Source organism: Grammomys surdaster, unplaced genomic scaffold (assembly GCF_004785775.1).
Source record: "Grammomys surdaster isolate TR1022 unplaced genomic scaffold, NIH_TR_1.0 209, whole genome shotgun sequence".
Classification (NCBI taxonomy): Eukaryota; Metazoa; Chordata; class Mammalia; order Rodentia; family Muridae; genus Grammomys; species Grammomys surdaster.
The window spans coordinates 32,784-51,443 of NW_021604654.1; the positions used below are offsets into that span (position 1 = coordinate 32,784).

General features: G+C 54.5%; 1 protein-coding gene across 1 annotated transcript; it reads right to left on the reverse strand.

Moving 5' to 3' along the window:
* Positions 1-233: 233 nt before the first annotated feature.
* Positions 234-18,329, reverse strand: Ankrd24 (ankyrin repeat domain 24). The gene is made up of 19 exons (XM_028771784.1): positions 18,294-18,329; positions 12,782-12,912; positions 12,620-12,708; positions 11,871-11,935; positions 11,149-11,206; positions 9,236-9,306; positions 9,013-9,119; positions 8,659-8,846; positions 8,091-8,128; positions 7,528-7,608; positions 7,331-7,438; positions 6,631-6,675; positions 6,454-6,552; positions 5,454-5,526; positions 5,139-5,257; positions 3,641-5,041; positions 1,125-1,256; positions 805-870; positions 234-563 (listed from the first exon to the last, which is right to left on the reverse strand). Exons 1-19 carry the CDS (start codon positions 18,327-18,329, stop codon positions 486-488), a joined length of 2,985 nt encoding a protein of 994 aa, XP_028627617.1. The 3' UTR covers positions 234-485.
* Between the last annotated feature and the right edge of the window lie 331 nt (positions 18,330-18,660).

The following is an 18,660-nucleotide window of genomic DNA, read 5'->3' on the forward strand; positions in this document are numbered from 1 at the left end:
CCTCCTCCCTGGGGGTTCTAGGTGGGGTCTCCACCCCTGAATTACAACTCTGTTCCCCGGTTTCTTTAAATATTGCTTTGCACTTGTATTTATTGCTATAATCGTGTTCTGGAGTCAGAAGATCAAACTGTGTTCTGAGTCCCCTGCCCCACTCCTGCCCTCCCCTAGTGTGTCACACTGGTTATGCCTGCCCCCCTCTCTTTTACACACACACACAAACACACACACACAAACACAGAAAATGAGCTTGTACTCCTGAGTGTGGTAGGATATCAGGACTCCCAATACATCAAATGGGGAGTGCGGGGAATCAGAGAGCCAGACTATAGAAGTGTGGGGTGGTCAGCTGGCCACCATGGCTAAGGCCCCGGGCTGGTCTCACACTGAGTGTTGAGTCAGTTCACCCCTGGGAGCTGGGGTAGGTGGTGTCTGTGGCTTCAGCTCGCAGAGGAGAAGGACGGAGACTGAAGAGCTGAGCTGTGTCCTCAGCGACCCTGAGCCTGAAGCCGCTGCATCTGCAGGATCTGGCTGAGAATGCACTGTACGTCCTCGTCCATCTGTCCCTGGTGAGGTAGGAGACAACAGAGGCAGAGTCACACCCTGGTGCTCCTGCAGGGTGCAACCCTGTCCCTTGCAAATCTATCTATTCAAACCCAAGGGAGTCAATGCCCCAAGAAATAGGTCAGTGCACAGGAACGTACCCAGAAGCCATGTGGCTGGCTCTGAACAGAAGGAGAACATGAGACCCAGGTAATGGCAGAGGAACAAAAAAGCTGGGCCGGAGGCAGGAGGCAGGGGACTCACCTGAATTGCATACAGGAGATGGGTGCGGTACAAAGCCACCACAGCGCCGTGCTCCCTGGCCTCCTCCTGTGGACACATGAGAGAGGGAGGGACCAGAGGTACAAGGTCATGCTTGTGTACATTGTGAATTTGAGGTCAGCCTCGGCTACATGAGACCCTGACACAAAAGAGAGGCACCTGAGTCAGTGGCCGCTGGTTGTTGACTCAGGGAAATGTCTGATGTCCCCTGCCCAGCCTGCACCCTGCCAGCCATCCCCACCTCCACGCCGACTACCTGTCTGTGGCTCCCATCACCCCGTCCCACGATACAGAGCCAGTACCTGTATCTGCTGCTGCAAGGCTGTCACCTGGCCACGCAGGGCCTCCTCCTCCTCCTTGGAGCTGGCTGGGGTGGACTGCTGCACCTTCAGAGCCTCCTTCAGTGTAAATACTTCTTTGGACAGGTCTGTGATCTGGTAAGGAGAGTGGACCCTGTGAGTGGTCATGCTGAGCTAGGCAGGGACCAGGGACCTCTGCACCTTTCCTGGGCTGCTTGGCACAGGGTCACTAATTTGAGTGAGGAACAGAACTGCCTCAGACTCTGATCATCCTCCTGTTTGTCAGAACACACTGCAGGAATTCAGTCATTCAAGGAGAATTCTGAATGCTGTGAGAACATGCCAAAAAACTGTATTTATATGGCCCAGGGCTTAAAATGTTCCTCATAGTTTTAAATATTTGGAGAGAAAAAAATCCAAAGAACGATCTATTTTGTGACCCGTGGCAGAATTCCAAATCACATACAACCTTTGTTAATACAGTTTTACTGTCCCATAGCCATGTCTGCTTACAGCAAACAGGAACCAGACATTATGGGGCCAGGTCAATAAATACTGTTTTTTGTTCTGTTCTTGGTTCTTCATAAAAAAAAAAACACCATGCATCCCTTTATCTTAAGGCCTGTGTTGGCACACCTGTGTTGGCTGTCTAGCCATACCCAGTACCCCATAAACCCAGCTTGGGATTTTTATCTCATTTTATGGGATGCCCATCGTTGACCTGTGACTTCCACACATGCACATGCATACAAAGGGCATACACAGTAAGATAAAACTGGGGGCCAGTGATACAGCCCAGGGGCAAAGGCACTTGCTGCCAAGCCTGTCTCTCTACCTGAGTTTAATCCCTGCGACCCACATGGCTGAACACTATGGATTTGGGCAAGTGGTCTGCTGACCACACATGCATGCCCCAAGCCCAACATAAGTAAATGCGTGTAATCTTAAACATTCTTTAAATGTATAAATGGGTTCAAATCCCAGCTTATGACCCGTTTCCTGGCCATGTGACCTTCTCTGAGTGGTATCACCTCTCTGTGCCTATTACTTCAAATGGTGATAATTAGAGAACACAGTAAGAGCTGGATATCTGTTGCCATGACGCATTTGAGCATTGACACCAAGAGTGAATCCAGCTGACACTTTCTTCCTTCTCTGGGACTCAGTCTCCCACGTGACAAATGGGCCAAATTCTCAAGACCTTGCTGGCTGGGAGGTTCCTCAGTTTTGTGTAATCTCGGGTTAGTGGGCACCAACAGTTAGCAAGGAGGGAACCCACCTTCTTGTCCTTCTCCTTGGCTTTGTCCAGGGCCTCCTGGGCACGGCTCTGGGCCTGGCGTGCCCTCTCGGCCTCTGTACGAAGGCCCCGGAGCTGCTGCTCGGCCGTGGCCAGCTGGGCCTCGGCTGCGTGCCTCTCACTCTTCATAAACAATGCCTCACGCTGCACCTGTGGTCCAAGCCCACTCGTGACTCTCGGGACATTTAGACCCCAAAGAGGCTTGGATCCTTGGGCTCTTCCCACCCCTCCATGCTGAGCTGGTACCATTCCACATCAAGGAAGGTTCTGATTCCCACCCAACCGGAACACACTGGACCTGCCAAGAACCACTGGCTACTAGCTCTTTGTCCCTGGACAGGGAATTAGGCCTCTTTGTGTCCTGGTGTCCTCATTTGTGGTACAAGCCTGTGACACAGGTACTCGGGAAGCTGAGGCAGGATGAGTTCCAAGGCTACACTGTGACTTCAAGGCCAACCCAAGAACTGAGAGAGACTGTTTCAAAACACACACACGCACACGCACACAATCCCTTCTAAGGAAGTTTGTTCTCATTTTGTTTTGTTTTGTTGAGACAGGGCCTCACTGTGCAGCGGTGAGTCACCTAGTTGGGCAATAACAAAATTTTCAACTCAGATGGGACTCAGTGGGTAGAGTGCTGTCCCAGCATGCACCTCTGTGTAAACAGGTCCTACTGTCATCCCTTTAATTGGAAGGTAGAGGCTAAAGGATCAGGAGTTCAAGATCAGCCTGGACTACTCCAGTCTCTGCTATAAACACAGACACGCACGCACGCGCGCGCGCGCGCGCACACACACACACACACACACACACACACACGCACAGATCAGGGCTCACGGGTAAAGGTGCTTGCAGCTAAGCCTGACAGCCTTGGTTGGTGCACAGGACACACATGGTGAGGAGAGGACTGGGTCCCACAGGCTGCCATCTGACTTTCCCACCACGCCATGTGTGTGCACCACATAGAAAATAATAAATTAAATCTAAATAGAAATCTTACAGGCTGGAGAAATAGCACAGGGAGTTAGAGCACTGCTCTTGCAGAAGACCAGGGTTCGGTTCCCAGCACCCACGCGGTGGCTCATGTGTGTAACTCGAACATCCAGTAAATCAGACGCCCTCTTCCGGCCTCGGGAGCGCCGCGTAAGTGTGTGGACATTCACGCGGCCGCCCAGGCCCACGCGGAAAGCCTTGGAAAGGCCAGCCTGGCGCACGCGCCCACCTGGAAGACTTCTGCGCTCGTCTTCTCGTGCCTGCGCGCCAGCTCGGCCAGCTGAGCCTGCAGCCGGGCCACTTGGTCGCGCAGGGCTCCCAGCGCGCGCTCGTGCTCGTCCGCAGGAACCGAGGCCCCGCGCGTGCGCTCCAGCTCCTCGCGGGCGGTGTCCAGGGTAGAGCTGAGTTCGGCGGCCCGAGCCTCGGAGGCAGCTAGCCGCTGGCGCAGCTCGGCGGCCTCCGTGCGTGCGCGCTCGCCCGTGGCCGTAGCCGTGGCCAGCAGTTCCCGCAGCGCCTCTAGCTGGCGGCTCCGCCCACGCGCCGCCTCCTCCGCTTCTGCCTCCGCCTCCGCAAAACGGCCGCGAGCCGCCTCTAGCTCGGCCGCAGCCTCCCGCTCCCTCCTGCGGAGCGCCTCCTCCAGGCCTCGGATCCGGGTCTCCAGCTCGGCCTGCAGCGCCGCCGCCGCCGCCCCCGGGTGCAGGACCGCCGCGCGGGGGTCCTCCGTGCCGCCGGCCCCGGCTTCCGTAGTGTCTGTCACAGCGGCCTGTGCTCCCGTGGGCTCCACAGCTGCGTCCCGCGCCCCACTGCTGTCTGCCTCCGTGGCCTGCCAGCAATTGGCCTGCGCTCCCGTCGCCTCCGCCCCCGCGGCCCCCGTGGTAGTGTCCTTGACTCCTACGGCTTCTGTCGCTGTGGTCTGCACTCCTGTGACCTTCACCCCTATGACCTCCGCCACTGTGGCCTGCACTCCAGTGGTCTTCACTGCCGTGGCCTCTACTCCTGTGGCCTGAATTCCTGTATCCCGCACTCTGGTGGCCTCCTCGTTTCTAATCGCGGTGCCTGTGAGCCCTGCCTGCAACACATCCACCCCGCCAGCCTTCACTCCCGGGTTCTCTTCTCCTCCTGTATCTTCTACAGCCACTGGCTCACTTTCAACATTGTCGCCTACAGCTTTCACATTTAGGGCCTCAGCCATAATAGCACTAGTGTCCACTGCCTCGGCTGCCACTCCATCTTTCCCCGTGGCCTCTGAACCTGCAGCCTCGGGTTCCATGGGTCCTGCTTCTGACGCCCCTGCTTCAGTGTTCCAGACGCCCTTGGAGCCTCCTGCTTGGAGTTCCATTCCGTTTGCTTGGGTTTCTGTACACGTGTCGCCATTGAGGTCTGGGACACTAAGTCCATTCTGGGTAGCGATTCTCTTGTCCTTGATTTCCTGGTGTGCTGTCTCTTCTCCTCCATGAGCCCTCGGTGGCTCGCCCTGCTGCTGCTGCTGCATAGTATGCATGGCCTTTGTGTGCTGCCTCCGAAGCTGCTCAAGTTCTGCCCTTAAGGATTCATACAAGACCAGGGGGACGACCTCGGGCTGACTTTCTTCCGCCATCTGCACCTCATCCTTTTCAAACTCCTCAAGGATCTGGGGGTGGGGAGACAGGCAGGCTAAGTGGTCCACTCACCAAGTTCCCTGCCCACCCCGAGGTCTGTAGAGATGTCCACTGCCTCAGTTTCCCCACCTGGACCTTTTCCAGCAGCTCCTGGTTCTGCCTGGTGAGCTGAGCCACCTGCTCCCGTAGGGAAGCAAGCATCTCCTCTGCTGATGGACTCTGGTTCTTTGACAGCAGTGCATCAGCTCCTGACAGGGGTGAGAACAGCACTGAGTCAGGCTGGGGACACACACCATGAGGGACCGTCAGGAGCTGCTCAGTGGGGGGGGTCACACGTCTCTGCCATGGGAGGCTATGGCTGTGGCTCTGTAACCGCCTGGCCATCCACCCCTCAGGATCCCGGGTAGGCAGCGGGGAGGGTGGGGTAGAAGGGGCAGATCTCACCTGGGAAGTCAGGTATCTCACCCTCCTCATCCTGCAGGGTGGCCACATCATAGCTTGTGTTTTCTCTCTCGTTCTAGGAGTCCAGCACAACGCAGACCTTCAGGTCCTGCCCCTTACTGACCAGAGACTTTAGACCCTCCCAAACTGACAGTGTCCATATATCCACACAACACCGGGACAGAGGCAACTCCCCACTGGCTGGGTCTGTATCGCTGAGCACCCAAATGGCCCTTCTACCTTCTAATGAGAGGCAGGTGTGGACAAGGGCACATGCTAGCACACGCTAGGCAAGTACTTGCCACAGCCACACTCTGGCCGTACAGTCAAGGCTCTGGGTTTGAATCCAGCACATCCCCTAGTGCGTGCTCATCTTCGTGTGTCTGTGTGATTATGTGCCTGTACGGATATTTTACCACGTTGATTTTGTGTGTGTGTGCAGGGGTGCACACACACACATGCCACAGTACAAGGTGACAGTCAGAAGACAACTGGAGAATTGATTCCCTCCTTCATCACATGGGGAGTGAACTCAGGTCAGTAGGGGTGCCAGCAACATCTTTATTGACTGGTCTATGTGGCCAAGTCTAACTGCACACTTTGAGCAGTGTCGGGTGTTTGCGTGAGGGCTGTGGCCTGTGTGTGACTGGTATATTTATATGCTTGGAGCGTGTGTGATGTGTGTGTTTGCAGAAGTCTTGATAAGTGTGTGATTTTATGGAAGTCATGTGTGGGGATGCACCGTGGTGCATAGGTGAAGTTCTGGCGCGTCAGAGTTGCCCACACTCCTCACCTATGCCATGACCCCACCCTTTGCACCTCCAACACTGGCAGGACACACTTTGATGATAGCCCCCGTTCCCCACTCACCCCCTGCTTTCCCCTACACCTCTATGACCATTCCAAGCTCCAACCCACCCAGCCTCTTGCCCTGCCCCTACAGCAACACCCTCACCCCTCCAGACCCTCCTTCAGCAGCTCTGCACTCCCAAGGCCCGCCCACCTCCAGCAGGGACAGGCGGCTCTGCAGGCTCTCCACCTCCCGGCCCAGACTCTCCTTTTCCTCCTGCTTCTCCGCCAGCATCTGTTGCAGCTCCTGCACCTGCAGAGACCGAGATCAGCACTTGAGGACTTCAGGACACTGGACCCTCCCAAACACGGGCTGTGCCCTCCCACCTACCTGTCTCTCCAGGCTGTGCACTGAGCTGGCCTCCGCCTCCAGGGGCTGCAAGTAGAAGTGGTTGGGACTGGATGGCCATGTACCACCCAGTGTCTGGTAGCCACGTCTTTTCTCCACGTACTGTGAGCACCTACTGTGTGCCACTCGGACTGACCCTTCACACTGTCAGACCCCGTTCTGTTCTTTCACTCAGGGCACTTTGGTATATTGCCTGCTGAGTGGCAGATCCTGTTCTGGGCCTTTCATTCATTCACGAACGCATGCATTCACTCATTCATACATTCTTCACCATGGGCCAGTCCCAGTATTCATCCAATCTGAGCTCGGCACTTTCACCTCAGCCTGCCCTGGTGGGCAAGGCTGCCCTCGTGGGCAAGTTTTTGAGTGGTAGAGTGCTATGGTGAAAATGAACAAAGCTGGGAAGGAGGGGACAATTTTAAATATGGTGGCAGGGGAGGTGTTGGAGAAAGGGAGCCTTGGGTACAGCTGGAGGGACAGCAATTCTGTACTGCAAACAGCATGGGCCAAGGCCCTGGGGCTGAACAGAGCCTGGATTGTTGAAAGGCCATTGAGGGGCTGAGTGTCAGGAGCAAAGGGACAGTGAGGGAGAGAGGGGGAAGGAAGAATAGGAAGGTAGGTGGTATGGTATCCCAGGGAACTGCTCCCCCACACCCAGACTCCAGGCCTGCAGCCTCCTCACCTCCTTCCTCCTCCGTTCCTTGTGCTGTTCCAGGCCCCTGATCTTCTGCAGGAGTCGGCCTCTCTCTTGTCTCAGGCGTACAATCTCCTCATAAGCATCCCGGTCGTCCTGTCCCCTCCCCACAGGGGACACCACTTTAGGTAAAGTCTCCAGGGCTAGCAGAACCCACCTTGCCCCAGGCTTCCCCTAACTCTTACAGGAACTGGCATGCTGGCTGGAGGCTGGGGTGCCTTCCTCTTCTTGGGGGCTCCTTGCTTCTCATGGCTGGACACTGAGTTCTGGTGTGGGCAGAGCGGGAGGTAATACATGGGTACAAGGCCGGGATCCACACACGGGGTACAGAGTGACTGCCCTGTGCTGTGAGCAGCCTCAGCTCCCCTGCCTTCCTCCTGTGAAGGACCCCGTGTCTTCCCACTTTTGCTAGATGGTGTGGTTCACTATGTATACTCTCCCTGGCTCTGTCAGCTTCTATGTCATTTTCTATTTCCCGTTAAGCCTGAGACACAACAGACCAAGGGTAGGGATGTGGAAAGTGGCCAGGCCCACTCTTGCTCTGTCTGAAGCAGCTGTCAGTGATCCCAGTCCCACTGTCCCCAGTGTGTAAGACTGCTGGTGTTCATGTGACTGCCACTGAGCAGGGGCAGATCCTGGATAGGGGCCATGACAGAACCCTGTACATATAGGTCTGTCTCTTCCTGTAGGTCAGGGGGCAGTGTGTGGTGCACAGGGCAGGGGACTTTCATGCCTTCTGGACTTTTACCTGAGATGAGGCCTCTCCGGAGTCATCCTCTAGAGAGGCTGGGGAGAGAGGGGAGACAATCAGGCACCCAGTTCTGTGTTCTCGGCTCTAGAAAGGTCACTGGCCAACCCACGGTACTCCAAGGGCTCTCAAGGCTTCCCAAGCGTTAGTTCATACCGTGAGTCTCACTCTGTACCCCAGGCTAACCTCAGACTCAGATCTAACTGCTCCGGTCTCCTAGGCACCACCAAATCCAGCCTCTGAATAAGGGACAGTAAAGTAGACCTATGGGTGGAACCCTGGGTGGGGAGGGCCTTTAACTCTCAGAGACTCAGGGCTGGGGAGCTTCCAGGTTGGAGTGGGTGGGTGAGTGGGTTGCAACCTCTTAGGAAAGGCAGTTTCCACAGTAACTAGGGATGACCCAGGAAATCACAGTGGACCCTCAGACCACTGGGGCGTCTTGAAACTGCCCTGAGTTAGGAAGCATGAAAATGTTCATGACTCAGCAGATTGGGGTACTTCAAAACTATCAGGAACATGTAAGGGGATGTCCAGAACCGGCCTGGAGAGCGGGGTAGGGCTTACGTACCACTGGTAGGTGAAGGGCGCTGTACAGACTCCTGGAGAAGCTGCAAGATGAGTTTGTCTCCAGTCAGGGCTCCATAGTGAACGGCATCCTGGCCCAGTGCATCGGTGATACCCAGCTGGGCTCCACCCTGCAGGAGGACTTCAACGGTCTCAGGGCTGCCCCCCTCACATGCCAGCATCAAGGCTGTCCTGTGGGGCAAAGGGGCTGCTGAGGAGGCAGAGGTTTGTCCCCAACACCCTACACCTGTCTCTATACCCAGGCCAGGAAGAGGCGACTGGGCCACCGGCTAAAGAGGTCCAGATATTCGCCCCAAATCCTGCAGCATATGATAGAAAGGCTGGGGGGAGTGCTCACCTGCCTTGCAGGTCCTGGTCATTTGTGGCAGCCCCCTGCTGTAGGAGGAGGCGGCACAGATCTGTGTGACACATCTGAGCAGCTATGATGAGGGGCGTGGCGCCCGACTGGTAGAGAGGATGAAATGGCGTGAGTCTCACCCATGCTTTGCAGAGGACTGCCGGGGTGACACCCATGATGGGCATTTACCAGCATAACACTGTCACCCCACCCAGCGGCTCACCCGATCCCGAGGGTTCAGATGTGCCTTAAAGGAACAGAGCAGCTTTGAGCAGGACAGACAACCACCAGCCACTGGAACAGAGAAGAAAAAGAAAAGTGGGTGGGCGCAACAGCTGCCTGCCAAGATCACTATATTGCTGAAACAGTGTCTCAGTCTGTAGCCCAGGCTGGCCTAGAACCCACTATACAGTATAGAAGTGAATGCTGGGAGGCCCAGGCTGGAAGATGACTGCATGTTAAGGGCCAGCCTGGGCTTCAGATTGAGACCATACCTCAACTAAAACCTCAGAGCTGGAGGGATGGATGGCTCAATGGTTAGAGCACTGGCTACTCTCACAGAGGACCCTGGTTCAATTCCCAGCACCCACATGGTAGCTCATGTATGTAAAAGTTCCAGGGATCTGACACCCCTTTTTGGCCTCTGATGGCACCAGGCACTTATGTGGAACATAGCCACACATGCAACCAAACCACAATCACACACATAAAGGAATTTTTAAAAATATTTTTTCACAAAAATTTAAAATCAAATAAAAACTTTTTAAAAACTGGGTCAAAAAGATGGCTCAGGCCAGGCAGTGGTGGCACGCCTTTAATCCCAGCACTTGGGAGGCAGAGGTAGGCGGATTTCTGAGTTCGAGAGTTCGAGGCTAGCCTGGTCTACAGAGTGAGTTCCAGGACAGCCAGGGCTACACAGAGAAACCCTGTCCCAAAAAAACAACAACAAAAGAAGAACAACAAAAAAAAGATGGCTCAGTTGGTAACAGTGCTTGCTGCCAAATGACCTGTGTTCAAGGCCCAGGGCCTAGCTGAGAGAGAGACAACCAGCTCCCAAAAGTCACCTTCTGACTGTCACACAAGCACCATGACATGGATGTCCGTAACCCCAAAATAAATGAATAAATGCAATTTAATCTTTAAGATATCCCCTATTGGCATTGACACCAACTGGTGGTGCCACTCTGACTGGGGAATTAGTGGCTGACACCTCCAAAGTAAACCCAAGTGTGCTGTCCCCGGGAACAGGAGCCTCTGACCTGGGCCCTGTGCTCATGGGTTCCAGTAAATCCTTAATTGCTCTGAGAATGGAGTCTGGGTTTGAGGGGTGCTGGAGGGACTATCTGCATTCAAGGCACCCAGGAGACCCTGGAAGGAATTAGAGTTCTAGGAATCCCACTTTGTACACCCAGAGACTAGGCTTTGGGGTCCAGGAAATAGGGTCCCCCACTAGGACATGTGCCTGACTTCTCTGTGCAGTGGGCAAAGGGCCGGGTTCAGATGGGGACAGCATTCAGGGCTGATTCCCGAACTGCACACTCGTCAAAAGAAGTAAAGCAGACGGGATGGTGGCCCACATCCGGCACCCAGAAACCCAGAGCTGAGGCAGTAGGATGCCCTGACTTCAAGGTTAGCCTAGGCTACAGAGAGAGACTCTATGTCAAAATAAGGAGGACTGGGAAGTCTGAGGGCCTACGCCTGATTCCTGAAACCCACGTGAGTCAGGTATTGGAGTGCATGCTTGTGACCCAGCGCCAGGGAGGCAGAGGACCCATAGCTCACTGCTCAATCAGCCTAGCCTACGCTGTGAAAGGCTGTCTCGGAGGATGTGGAGGGTACCTGACGATGACACCTTAAGATTGTCTTTTGACTTTCACAGGCCACACACAGGGATACATGAACACACATTCTTTAAAACTAAGAAAAAGTCTGGAGCTGCAGGTCAGAGATAGAGCCCACCCCCCAGAACTCCCCAGCAAGGGAGCTGGAGGCGTGGCCACAGTGCAGTCCCTGTCTAGAATCCCAGTGAGGGCGTGGTCAGGAGGAACCCCGCCCAGAATTCCCTAGTGAGGTCTGTGGATGTGGCTCACTGGCAGAGGGCCTTCCTTGAACTTGGGAGAACATGGCTGCACCTACCTGCATGATGAAGGGCTGTCCACCCACTGCTGTCCTCAATGTCTACCACGCAGGAAGCCTGGGAAGGAGTGACAGGTGATGTCATCTCTATTTCCTGAGTGACTGATGTCCCCTGTCCTCCCCTGCTCCCTTGGGCCCCGCTTTCTCTTAGGTTCTTTCCCGTAACTCCCTATTGCCTGAGTTTCTGGGCCTGTGCATGTTCACATGCAGCACAGCACACTGCAGAGCGGAAGGCAACCTGTGGGAGTCGTCTGTTCTTTCCTTCCGTGTGCCTCCCAGGGAACAAACTCAGATCAAGCTTGAGGCAAATGTTTCTACCTGCTGAGACCCACATATTCATTATTTTTGAAGACCTATTTTAAATTGTACGTGTGTTTACATGTGTATGTGAGTGTAATGTCTGAGAAAACCAAAAGGGGGCATCCGATCTCCTGGAATTGGAGTTACAGCCGATTATGAGCCTCCATGGGGATGGTAAGAATCAAATCCCGGTCCTCTGCAAGAGCAGCCAGGGCTGTAATCACTGGGCCATCTCTCCAGCCCCTCAGGCTCTTTTTCTCCCCTCCCGCATCTTCCTTCCCTGAGAACCCGTGTTCCAGCCCTCCAGATAACTCTATTTTGATAACTGTAACAAAGGGGCAAGGTGGGGCTGGGGACCAGGAGCTGCTGGGGTTTGGAGAAATAGCTGGAATTCAGTATGGACAGGGAAAGGACGTGAGGACCTCCAGGAGTTGCTTCAGGCACTCTGGGTGCCCGTACTTGGCTGCCAGGTGAAGAGCACTGTAACCTGAGGGGAGAAGAGAGGATGTCCTCCAGGTGTTCTCCGATGCCTCCCAAGCCTGAATGTCCAAACTCAGCTGCTCTTAAAACTGTGCTCTTCCCAGAGGCCCTGTTACTGCTATATTCGTTTGCTATCTTTGTCCCAAGTAGCCCAGGCTGGCCTAGAACTCACAGGGATCACCCTGCCTCTGCAGCCTGGTGCTGCGATCAGAGGGGTCTTTTACTTTTTTAATTTTTTATTTTTTTTGGGTTTTCCAGACACGGTGTCTCTGTGTAGCCCTGGTTGTCACACACTAAACTCACTCTGTAGACCAGGCAGGCCTCGAACTCAGAAATCCACCTGCCTCTGCCTCCCAAGTGCTGGGATTAAAGGCGTGTGCCACCACTGCCCGGCTTTTACTTTTATTTTTAATGGGTTCTCATATAGCCCAGGTTGGCCTCCAGCTCATAAGTAGCTGAGGATCACCCTGAACTCCCGATCCTCCACACAGCCTCCACACAGATGCTGGGATGTCAGGTGTGCACCAGCAGTTCAGAGGACAGACTTAGGACTTCCCTCATGCTTGGTGAATGTCCTACCTACTGAGCTACAGCCCCAGTGTGGACAGTGAGGTCCCACAGCTGGACCGTGGTCTCTGCTCTGGACAGCTGACGCAGCCCTGCCATCCACCAGGGGCGTGACCGGAAGTACCTGCTCCATCGGTGCTCATGACATCGGCACCCTGAGCCAGCATCACTTCGAGACAGCCCGCGGCACCCCTCATGGCCGCTAAGTGGAACCTAGAGGCAGAGTCAGGGGTCAATTCCAGAAGAATGTCCCAAGCCACCCCAGCCCCAGGGCTTGGACACTCACGCAGACTTGCCCTCGGGGTCCAGTTTTGTTGGCACCAGCCCCTTGTGGGCGATCAACGAGGCCACTCTGGCCGCATCGTTACTCTCCACTGCCTGGAGCAGGCGCTGGTCACTTTTGCCCCAGTCTTGACCCTGCGGTGGCACACCCAGAGGTGCGAGGGACTGAGTGGGTCCAAGTCCCCTCCCCACCAAGGGACAGGGGCAGTCGCTCCGGGCTCTTCCCCACCCACCCCTGAGCACTTGCCTGGCGCCTGCCTCTGGCTGCGGGTTTCGGGATAGGGCACCGGCCACAGGGTGGGCAGGAGCTGAGGTCAGTGGGGCTGAGCCGGAGCTGTGGGATAGGTGGTCCTGGGCTGGGGGCCTCGAGACAGTGTCTCTGAAACCTGCATCCCCCAGCCTGTGTCTCCAGGCCCACCACCAGGGCAGCTTCCAAATATCAATCCTCCTCAAGCCACCTCTGTGTGCTTAACAAGATACCACCTTTTTTTTTTTTTAAAGCATGTCTTTTATGTAGACCAGGGTATCCTGAAAGTCACTGAAATCCCCCAAAGTACTGGGATAAAAGGCGAGGACCTCAATGCCCCAGCTTTGTTTTTTGTTTGTTTGGTTTTTTGAGTCAGGATCTCCTGTAGCCTATGCTGGCTTCAAACTCTCTGTGAGTCGAGGATGACCTTGAATTCCTGAACTTCCTGACTCCCAGTCCTTAAGGCAGGGGTGACAGGTGTGTAACATCGCACCTGGTTTACGGAGTGCTGGGGACGGAAGCCAGGGCTTGGTGTGTGCCAAGCTCCTCATTCGCGATTATTTTACTGTCTTAGTTTTTTTTGAGACTGGGTGTAACTAAAGTTAAAGATCCCCTGCGCTAGCCTGCGAATGCTGGGGTGACTGGCCTTTTCCAAACTCTCCTCCAGCGCGCACGACCTCGCCCCCGTCCTTCACAGCTTCCCAGCCAAAGCCCCTTTGCCTCCATCAAGGTCTGGCCAGCAGAACTGCAGCCGCGAATGTTTTTAAACTCACTGCCCAGGAACACGGACTGTTCCCAGGTCACTGTCCATGGCGTCCTCCAGACCTGCATCCCGCGACGGCCTGCTGACCCCGCGCCTGCAGAGACGCCCTGGGCGCGGCCCTCCACCTCCCGCCCAGGCGCCACAGGCGCCCCGCCCACTGCCGAGCCTCTTTCTAGGAAGGAGGGGACGGTGCGGAGGGACCCGAGTGCCTACCGCGAAGGAGGCAGCAGCGCACAAGCACAGCTGCTTCATGGCGACCGGGAGCGGGGCGGGGCCGGATCAGGCCACGCCCACCCCTCGCCCGCGGGGCTCCGCCCTCCTCCTCTGGCACAGGCTCCTTCTTCCCCAGACTCAGCACCCTCCCTTATCAGTCTCAGGCCCGGTCCACATCCTCCTCGGGCACAGAGCCCGCCCAGCTTCTCCCCAGATTTCAGGCCCCTCCCACCTCCTCCACCCCCGCTCAGTACCCCCCACCCCCCCCCCCCCGCTCACATCCTTTCCACGGTTTTCTCGCTCGCCAGCTATAGAGCGCGCTCTTCCCCGTCACCCGTCTCCCGCACTGACACGCTCCATCCCCCTTTCAGGCTCCCCCGGACCTCCCGGATGGTCCCTATCCGGTGTCAACCAGCTAACACCTCACCTCCAGCTCACCTTACTTAGAATGATGGGCAGGTGGCCCATCATCCATTCAGCCATCCCTTTCCAATTGTCCATTCATTCATTCATTCATTCATTCCTGCCTATCTTTTCATTAATTCGTTCATCCATCGTTTCACACATTCGTTCTCGCCAACAGTTTTCATTCAGGCCTGCCTCGCCATTATCCACCTGTGGACTGACCTAGACCTCACCTGCTGAGGCCTCGGCCCTCCCCATATGCACAATGGGTTTCATATATACTTTCCAGACACAGCTCCAGAGGGCCGTGCTAAGGCTGAGCAGAACGCACCGCCCTGCACAACAGGCCTGGTACACCATGCGTACACAATAGGAACTGCATTTCGTTCATCAGGCACATGGATCTGGGCCGTGCACAACTCCCAGGCTGGGTCATAGGAATCCGTGCGTCTTTAGATCAGCTGAAAGCGCAGATTGCAACCCCTTGTTTCCGTCTCCAAGGTGTTTGGCACTTGTCTGCCTTGCCTGAAATTAGAGCCCTCCGTGCAGGACCCACAGGGAGTCCCTGGCCCACAGCCTGAGACATTTATTGAGAGACTGCTGAGTGCCTTTCTAGCTCTGTGGCTTCTGTGCATGTGAGCTGACATTTTAGAAGCTGTCTTGGGGACAGGGCAGCAGGCAGGGACACATAACGGGAGCTGTGGGTAGAGAGCTCCTGGAGAGGCAGAACTTGGGGAGAAGTGAGTGGTTCACTCAGTTGCTTTGCACAGGTGGAGATACGGTTTCCCTAATAACAACTTCTGCCTTTGTGTCCCATAACACTCTAGACACTGGTGTGTCCCTCTCTGCATGGAATCCTGGAGCATGTGTGCGTGTATACATATATACACGTGTATACATGTATACATATATAAATATATACACACTTATACACATAAAGCTACATATATACACATATGAATATATACACATGTATATAGACACGCACACAAATAGACACACATGCATATACACACACATATATACATACATGTACACACACGTGTCAACTTTAAGAGAGAGAGAGAGAGAGAGAGAGAATACTGAGATGGGCGCGGTGGCGCACATCTTTAATACAGCATTTGAGAGGCAGAGGCAGACGGATCTCTGTGAGTTTGAGGCCAGTCTGATCTACAGACCGAGTTCTCGGAGAGCCAGGACAGAAAAAAAAACAAAAACAAAAATAAATAAATAAATAAATAAATAAACAAACAAACAAAAAAGGGAGAAGAATACTTTGAGCCTTGTGTGGCTGCCCAACCCATGATCCCAGCTGGGAGACTGAAGAGAAAAGACTGATTCAAGGCCAGCCAGGGCTACCACGTCCAAAACTTTACAAGCCTCCGTCACTGCCTGGAGGGGTTTTCTTCAAATAAGGTCAGGTCAGCAAGAGTGCCCCAGATAAAGTAATTCCCATTCAATACAAAAGAAAATCGGGCCCAGAGCCCACTGAGCCCCCGCTGGGACTCTGGAGGACACCTTGGGAACTCGAGCTCAGCTGAACGAACATCTGCAGGGCTGCAGCCTGGAACTTGGCCACAGCAGGAGCGGACTCAGGGGCCCAGGGCACCACGGGACCTCCAGGCAGCCGTGAGTATTCGCTTTCTTCCCTAGGGGCTGCCGAGACAAAAGCCAAGCTTCACCTGGGCTGCTGTGGGGAAACCAGAGAAGGGTGGGGGTGGCAGACTGGTTCCTGGCGAGGAGGGGCGGGCCAGGCCTCACATCTGCTGCACAAGCTTGAGCAGCGCCAAGGCCCCGCCACTCCCTACACTGTTGCTGCCCCTTTGCCGAAGCCGCACAAAAACGCACCCACATTCCAAGCTAAGTGACTCTTGCCAAGGGTGGACTGCAAGATTTTGAAATAATTCAGCTTTTTAAATAGGTGAGTCTTTTTTCCACAGAGAGTTTCCCTGTGTAGTAGCCCTGGCTGTCCTGGAACTCACTCTGTAGACCAGGCTGGCCTTGAGCTCAGAGACCCGCCTGCCTCTGCCTCCCGAGGGCTGGGGTTAAGGTTTTAGTTATCACAGCTGGCCTAATTAAGCTTTTCAAAAACTACTTTTCCTTAACTTAAAAATTGCATTTATAAAAATAAAAAAATAAAAATAAATAAATAAAAACAAGCTGGGCAGTGGTGGTGTATGCCTTTAATCCCAGCACTTAGGAGGCAGAGGCAGGTGGATTTGAGTTCGAGGCCAGCCTGGTCTACAGAGTGAGTTCCAGGACAGCCAGGGCTACACAGAGAAACCCTGTCTCGAAAAACCAAAAATAAAATTAAATTTAAAAATTTTAAAAATTGCATTTGGGACTGGAAAAATGGCTCAGTGGTTAGGAGCACTGGTTGGTCTTCCAGAGGTCCTGAGTTAAATTCCCAGCAACCACATGGTGGCTCACAACCATCTGTAATGGGATCCGATGCCCTCTTCTGGGGTGTCTGAAGAGAGCAATGGTGGTGAACTCATATGCATAAAATAAATAAATCTTTTTTTTTTGTTTTGTTTTGTTTTTTCGAGACAGGGTTTCTCTGTGTAGCCCTGGCTGTCCTGGAACTCACTCTGTAGACCAGGCTGGCCTCAAACTCAGAAATCCGCCTGCCTCTGCCTCCCAAGTGCTGGGATTAAAGGCGTGCGCCGCCACCACCACCCGGCTTAAATAAATCTTCAAAAAATAGTTTTTTAAAAGTTGCGTTTAAGTGTATGCAAGCACACATGCATGGAGGCAGAGGTCTGAGGGCAACTCTGTGGAGTCCTTTTCTCCTGCCACGAGAATCAAACTCAGGAGAGATGGCTTGGCAGATAGCTCAACGGCTGCTGTCCCAGAGGACCAGAGTTCAGTTCCCAGCACAGACAGACAGACAGACAGCACTTCCACACACATAAAATAATAAAATATACTATAAAGCCCTGAGGTATGTGTCCTTGGCTGCAAGTACCCTTCCCTACTGAGCTATCCGCCAGCCCATTACTCAGCATTGCAATGACTTAGTTTCCAGTCGACTGAGATACTCAGGGATTCTATCAGAAACTTATCTGGGGAAAAGAGGGACCAGGTGGAAAGGGACCAGTCCAGCCTGTGTAGGAAAGCAACAGTCCTCTCTCTCTCTCCTTCTCCCTCTCTCTCCCTCCCTCTCTCCTTTCTCTGAATCTCTCTCTCCCTCTCTCTCTCTCTCCTCTCTCTGCATATCTCTCTTTGAATCTCTCTGTCTGTCTGTCTGTCTGTCTCTGGCTCTCTGGCTCTCTCTGGCTCTCTTGCTCCCACCCCCACCCCCGCCCACAAACCCTTCCCTCCCCATTCCCCCTGCAAGTCACACCCACTGATACCTATCTCCATCTCCTACTGGAGACAGGCCTGTCATTTTGGAGCTGTGTGACTCTGAGGAGCCTCCACGGCCTCCCTGAGCCGCCCTTCCTCTGTCACACGCACACAATGTAAGTTCATTCCTTGAAGAATAAGAGTGAGCGGGAGACCAGGGTTCATAGCACAGAGCACTTGGGAATCCCTCAGGAATCAGTAAATCTCGATGAGGAAAATGCAGACAGAAGCAGGAGAGTTTGGGGGAATCTCAGCAACACCTTGCATGTGCACAGGAGGGGGACGCCACAGTAACCACCGCGAGCCTGCGTGGGGAGTGGCTGAGCAGAGCTGAGCCACTAGTGCCAGTCAGTGAGCCCGCGGGAGCAATTAGCATTCGATCCAGAAAGCTGGACAAGGGCCTGCTGGAGCAGCTGGGGGATGGGGACTGGGACGGGGAGATAAGGCGGAGCCTAAAGGAGGAGCAGTGGGCCAGTGGGTCTGGGGGTGGGGGGAGCAGGAGGAGGGAGTTGATGCCCTCCCTCAGGCCTGCAGACTCACCTCGGTCTTCTTGAACCGTGCCCGGAGGGTCTTCATCACGCCTGCTACGGGCTCTCCTCCTGTTTCTGGGCAAGGCGTGGGTGGGGGGAAGAACAGAATACTGGGGTGCTCAGCCACACCGTCCTGCACAACACAGCCTGGGCAGATCTGCTGTGCGCCCTGGTGCAGGTTACTTGTGCTCTCTGAGGGAACTGAAGGGAATAATTCCCCCTTGTCTGGGCAGCTGCTGAGTACTTGGTGCAGTCCCCTGAAGAGTCTCCTGCTGAGAGTGCACTAGCTCAGCCCTTCACACCGCTCTGCAACCTGCAGTTTGAGCAGTCCCTGACGCCATGAACCCCTCAGCACCCAAACACACTTCTCTGTGAAA

Bases quoted from the DNA above. Each gene is read 5' to 3' on its own strand.
- Ankrd24 (XM_028771784.1), bottom strand. From the start codon at position 18,329: ATGAAGACCCTCCGGGCACGGTTCAAGAAGACCGAG. The intron at 7,439-7,527 runs GTAAGAGTTAGG...GGGAGGGGACAG, and splicing joins CAGCCAGCATGCCAGTTCCT to GACGACCGGGATGCTTATGA. The intron at 6,553-6,630 runs GTAGGTGGGAGG...CGGTCTCTGCAG, and splicing joins TGCACAGCCTGGAGAGACAG to GTGCAGGAGCTGCAACAGAT.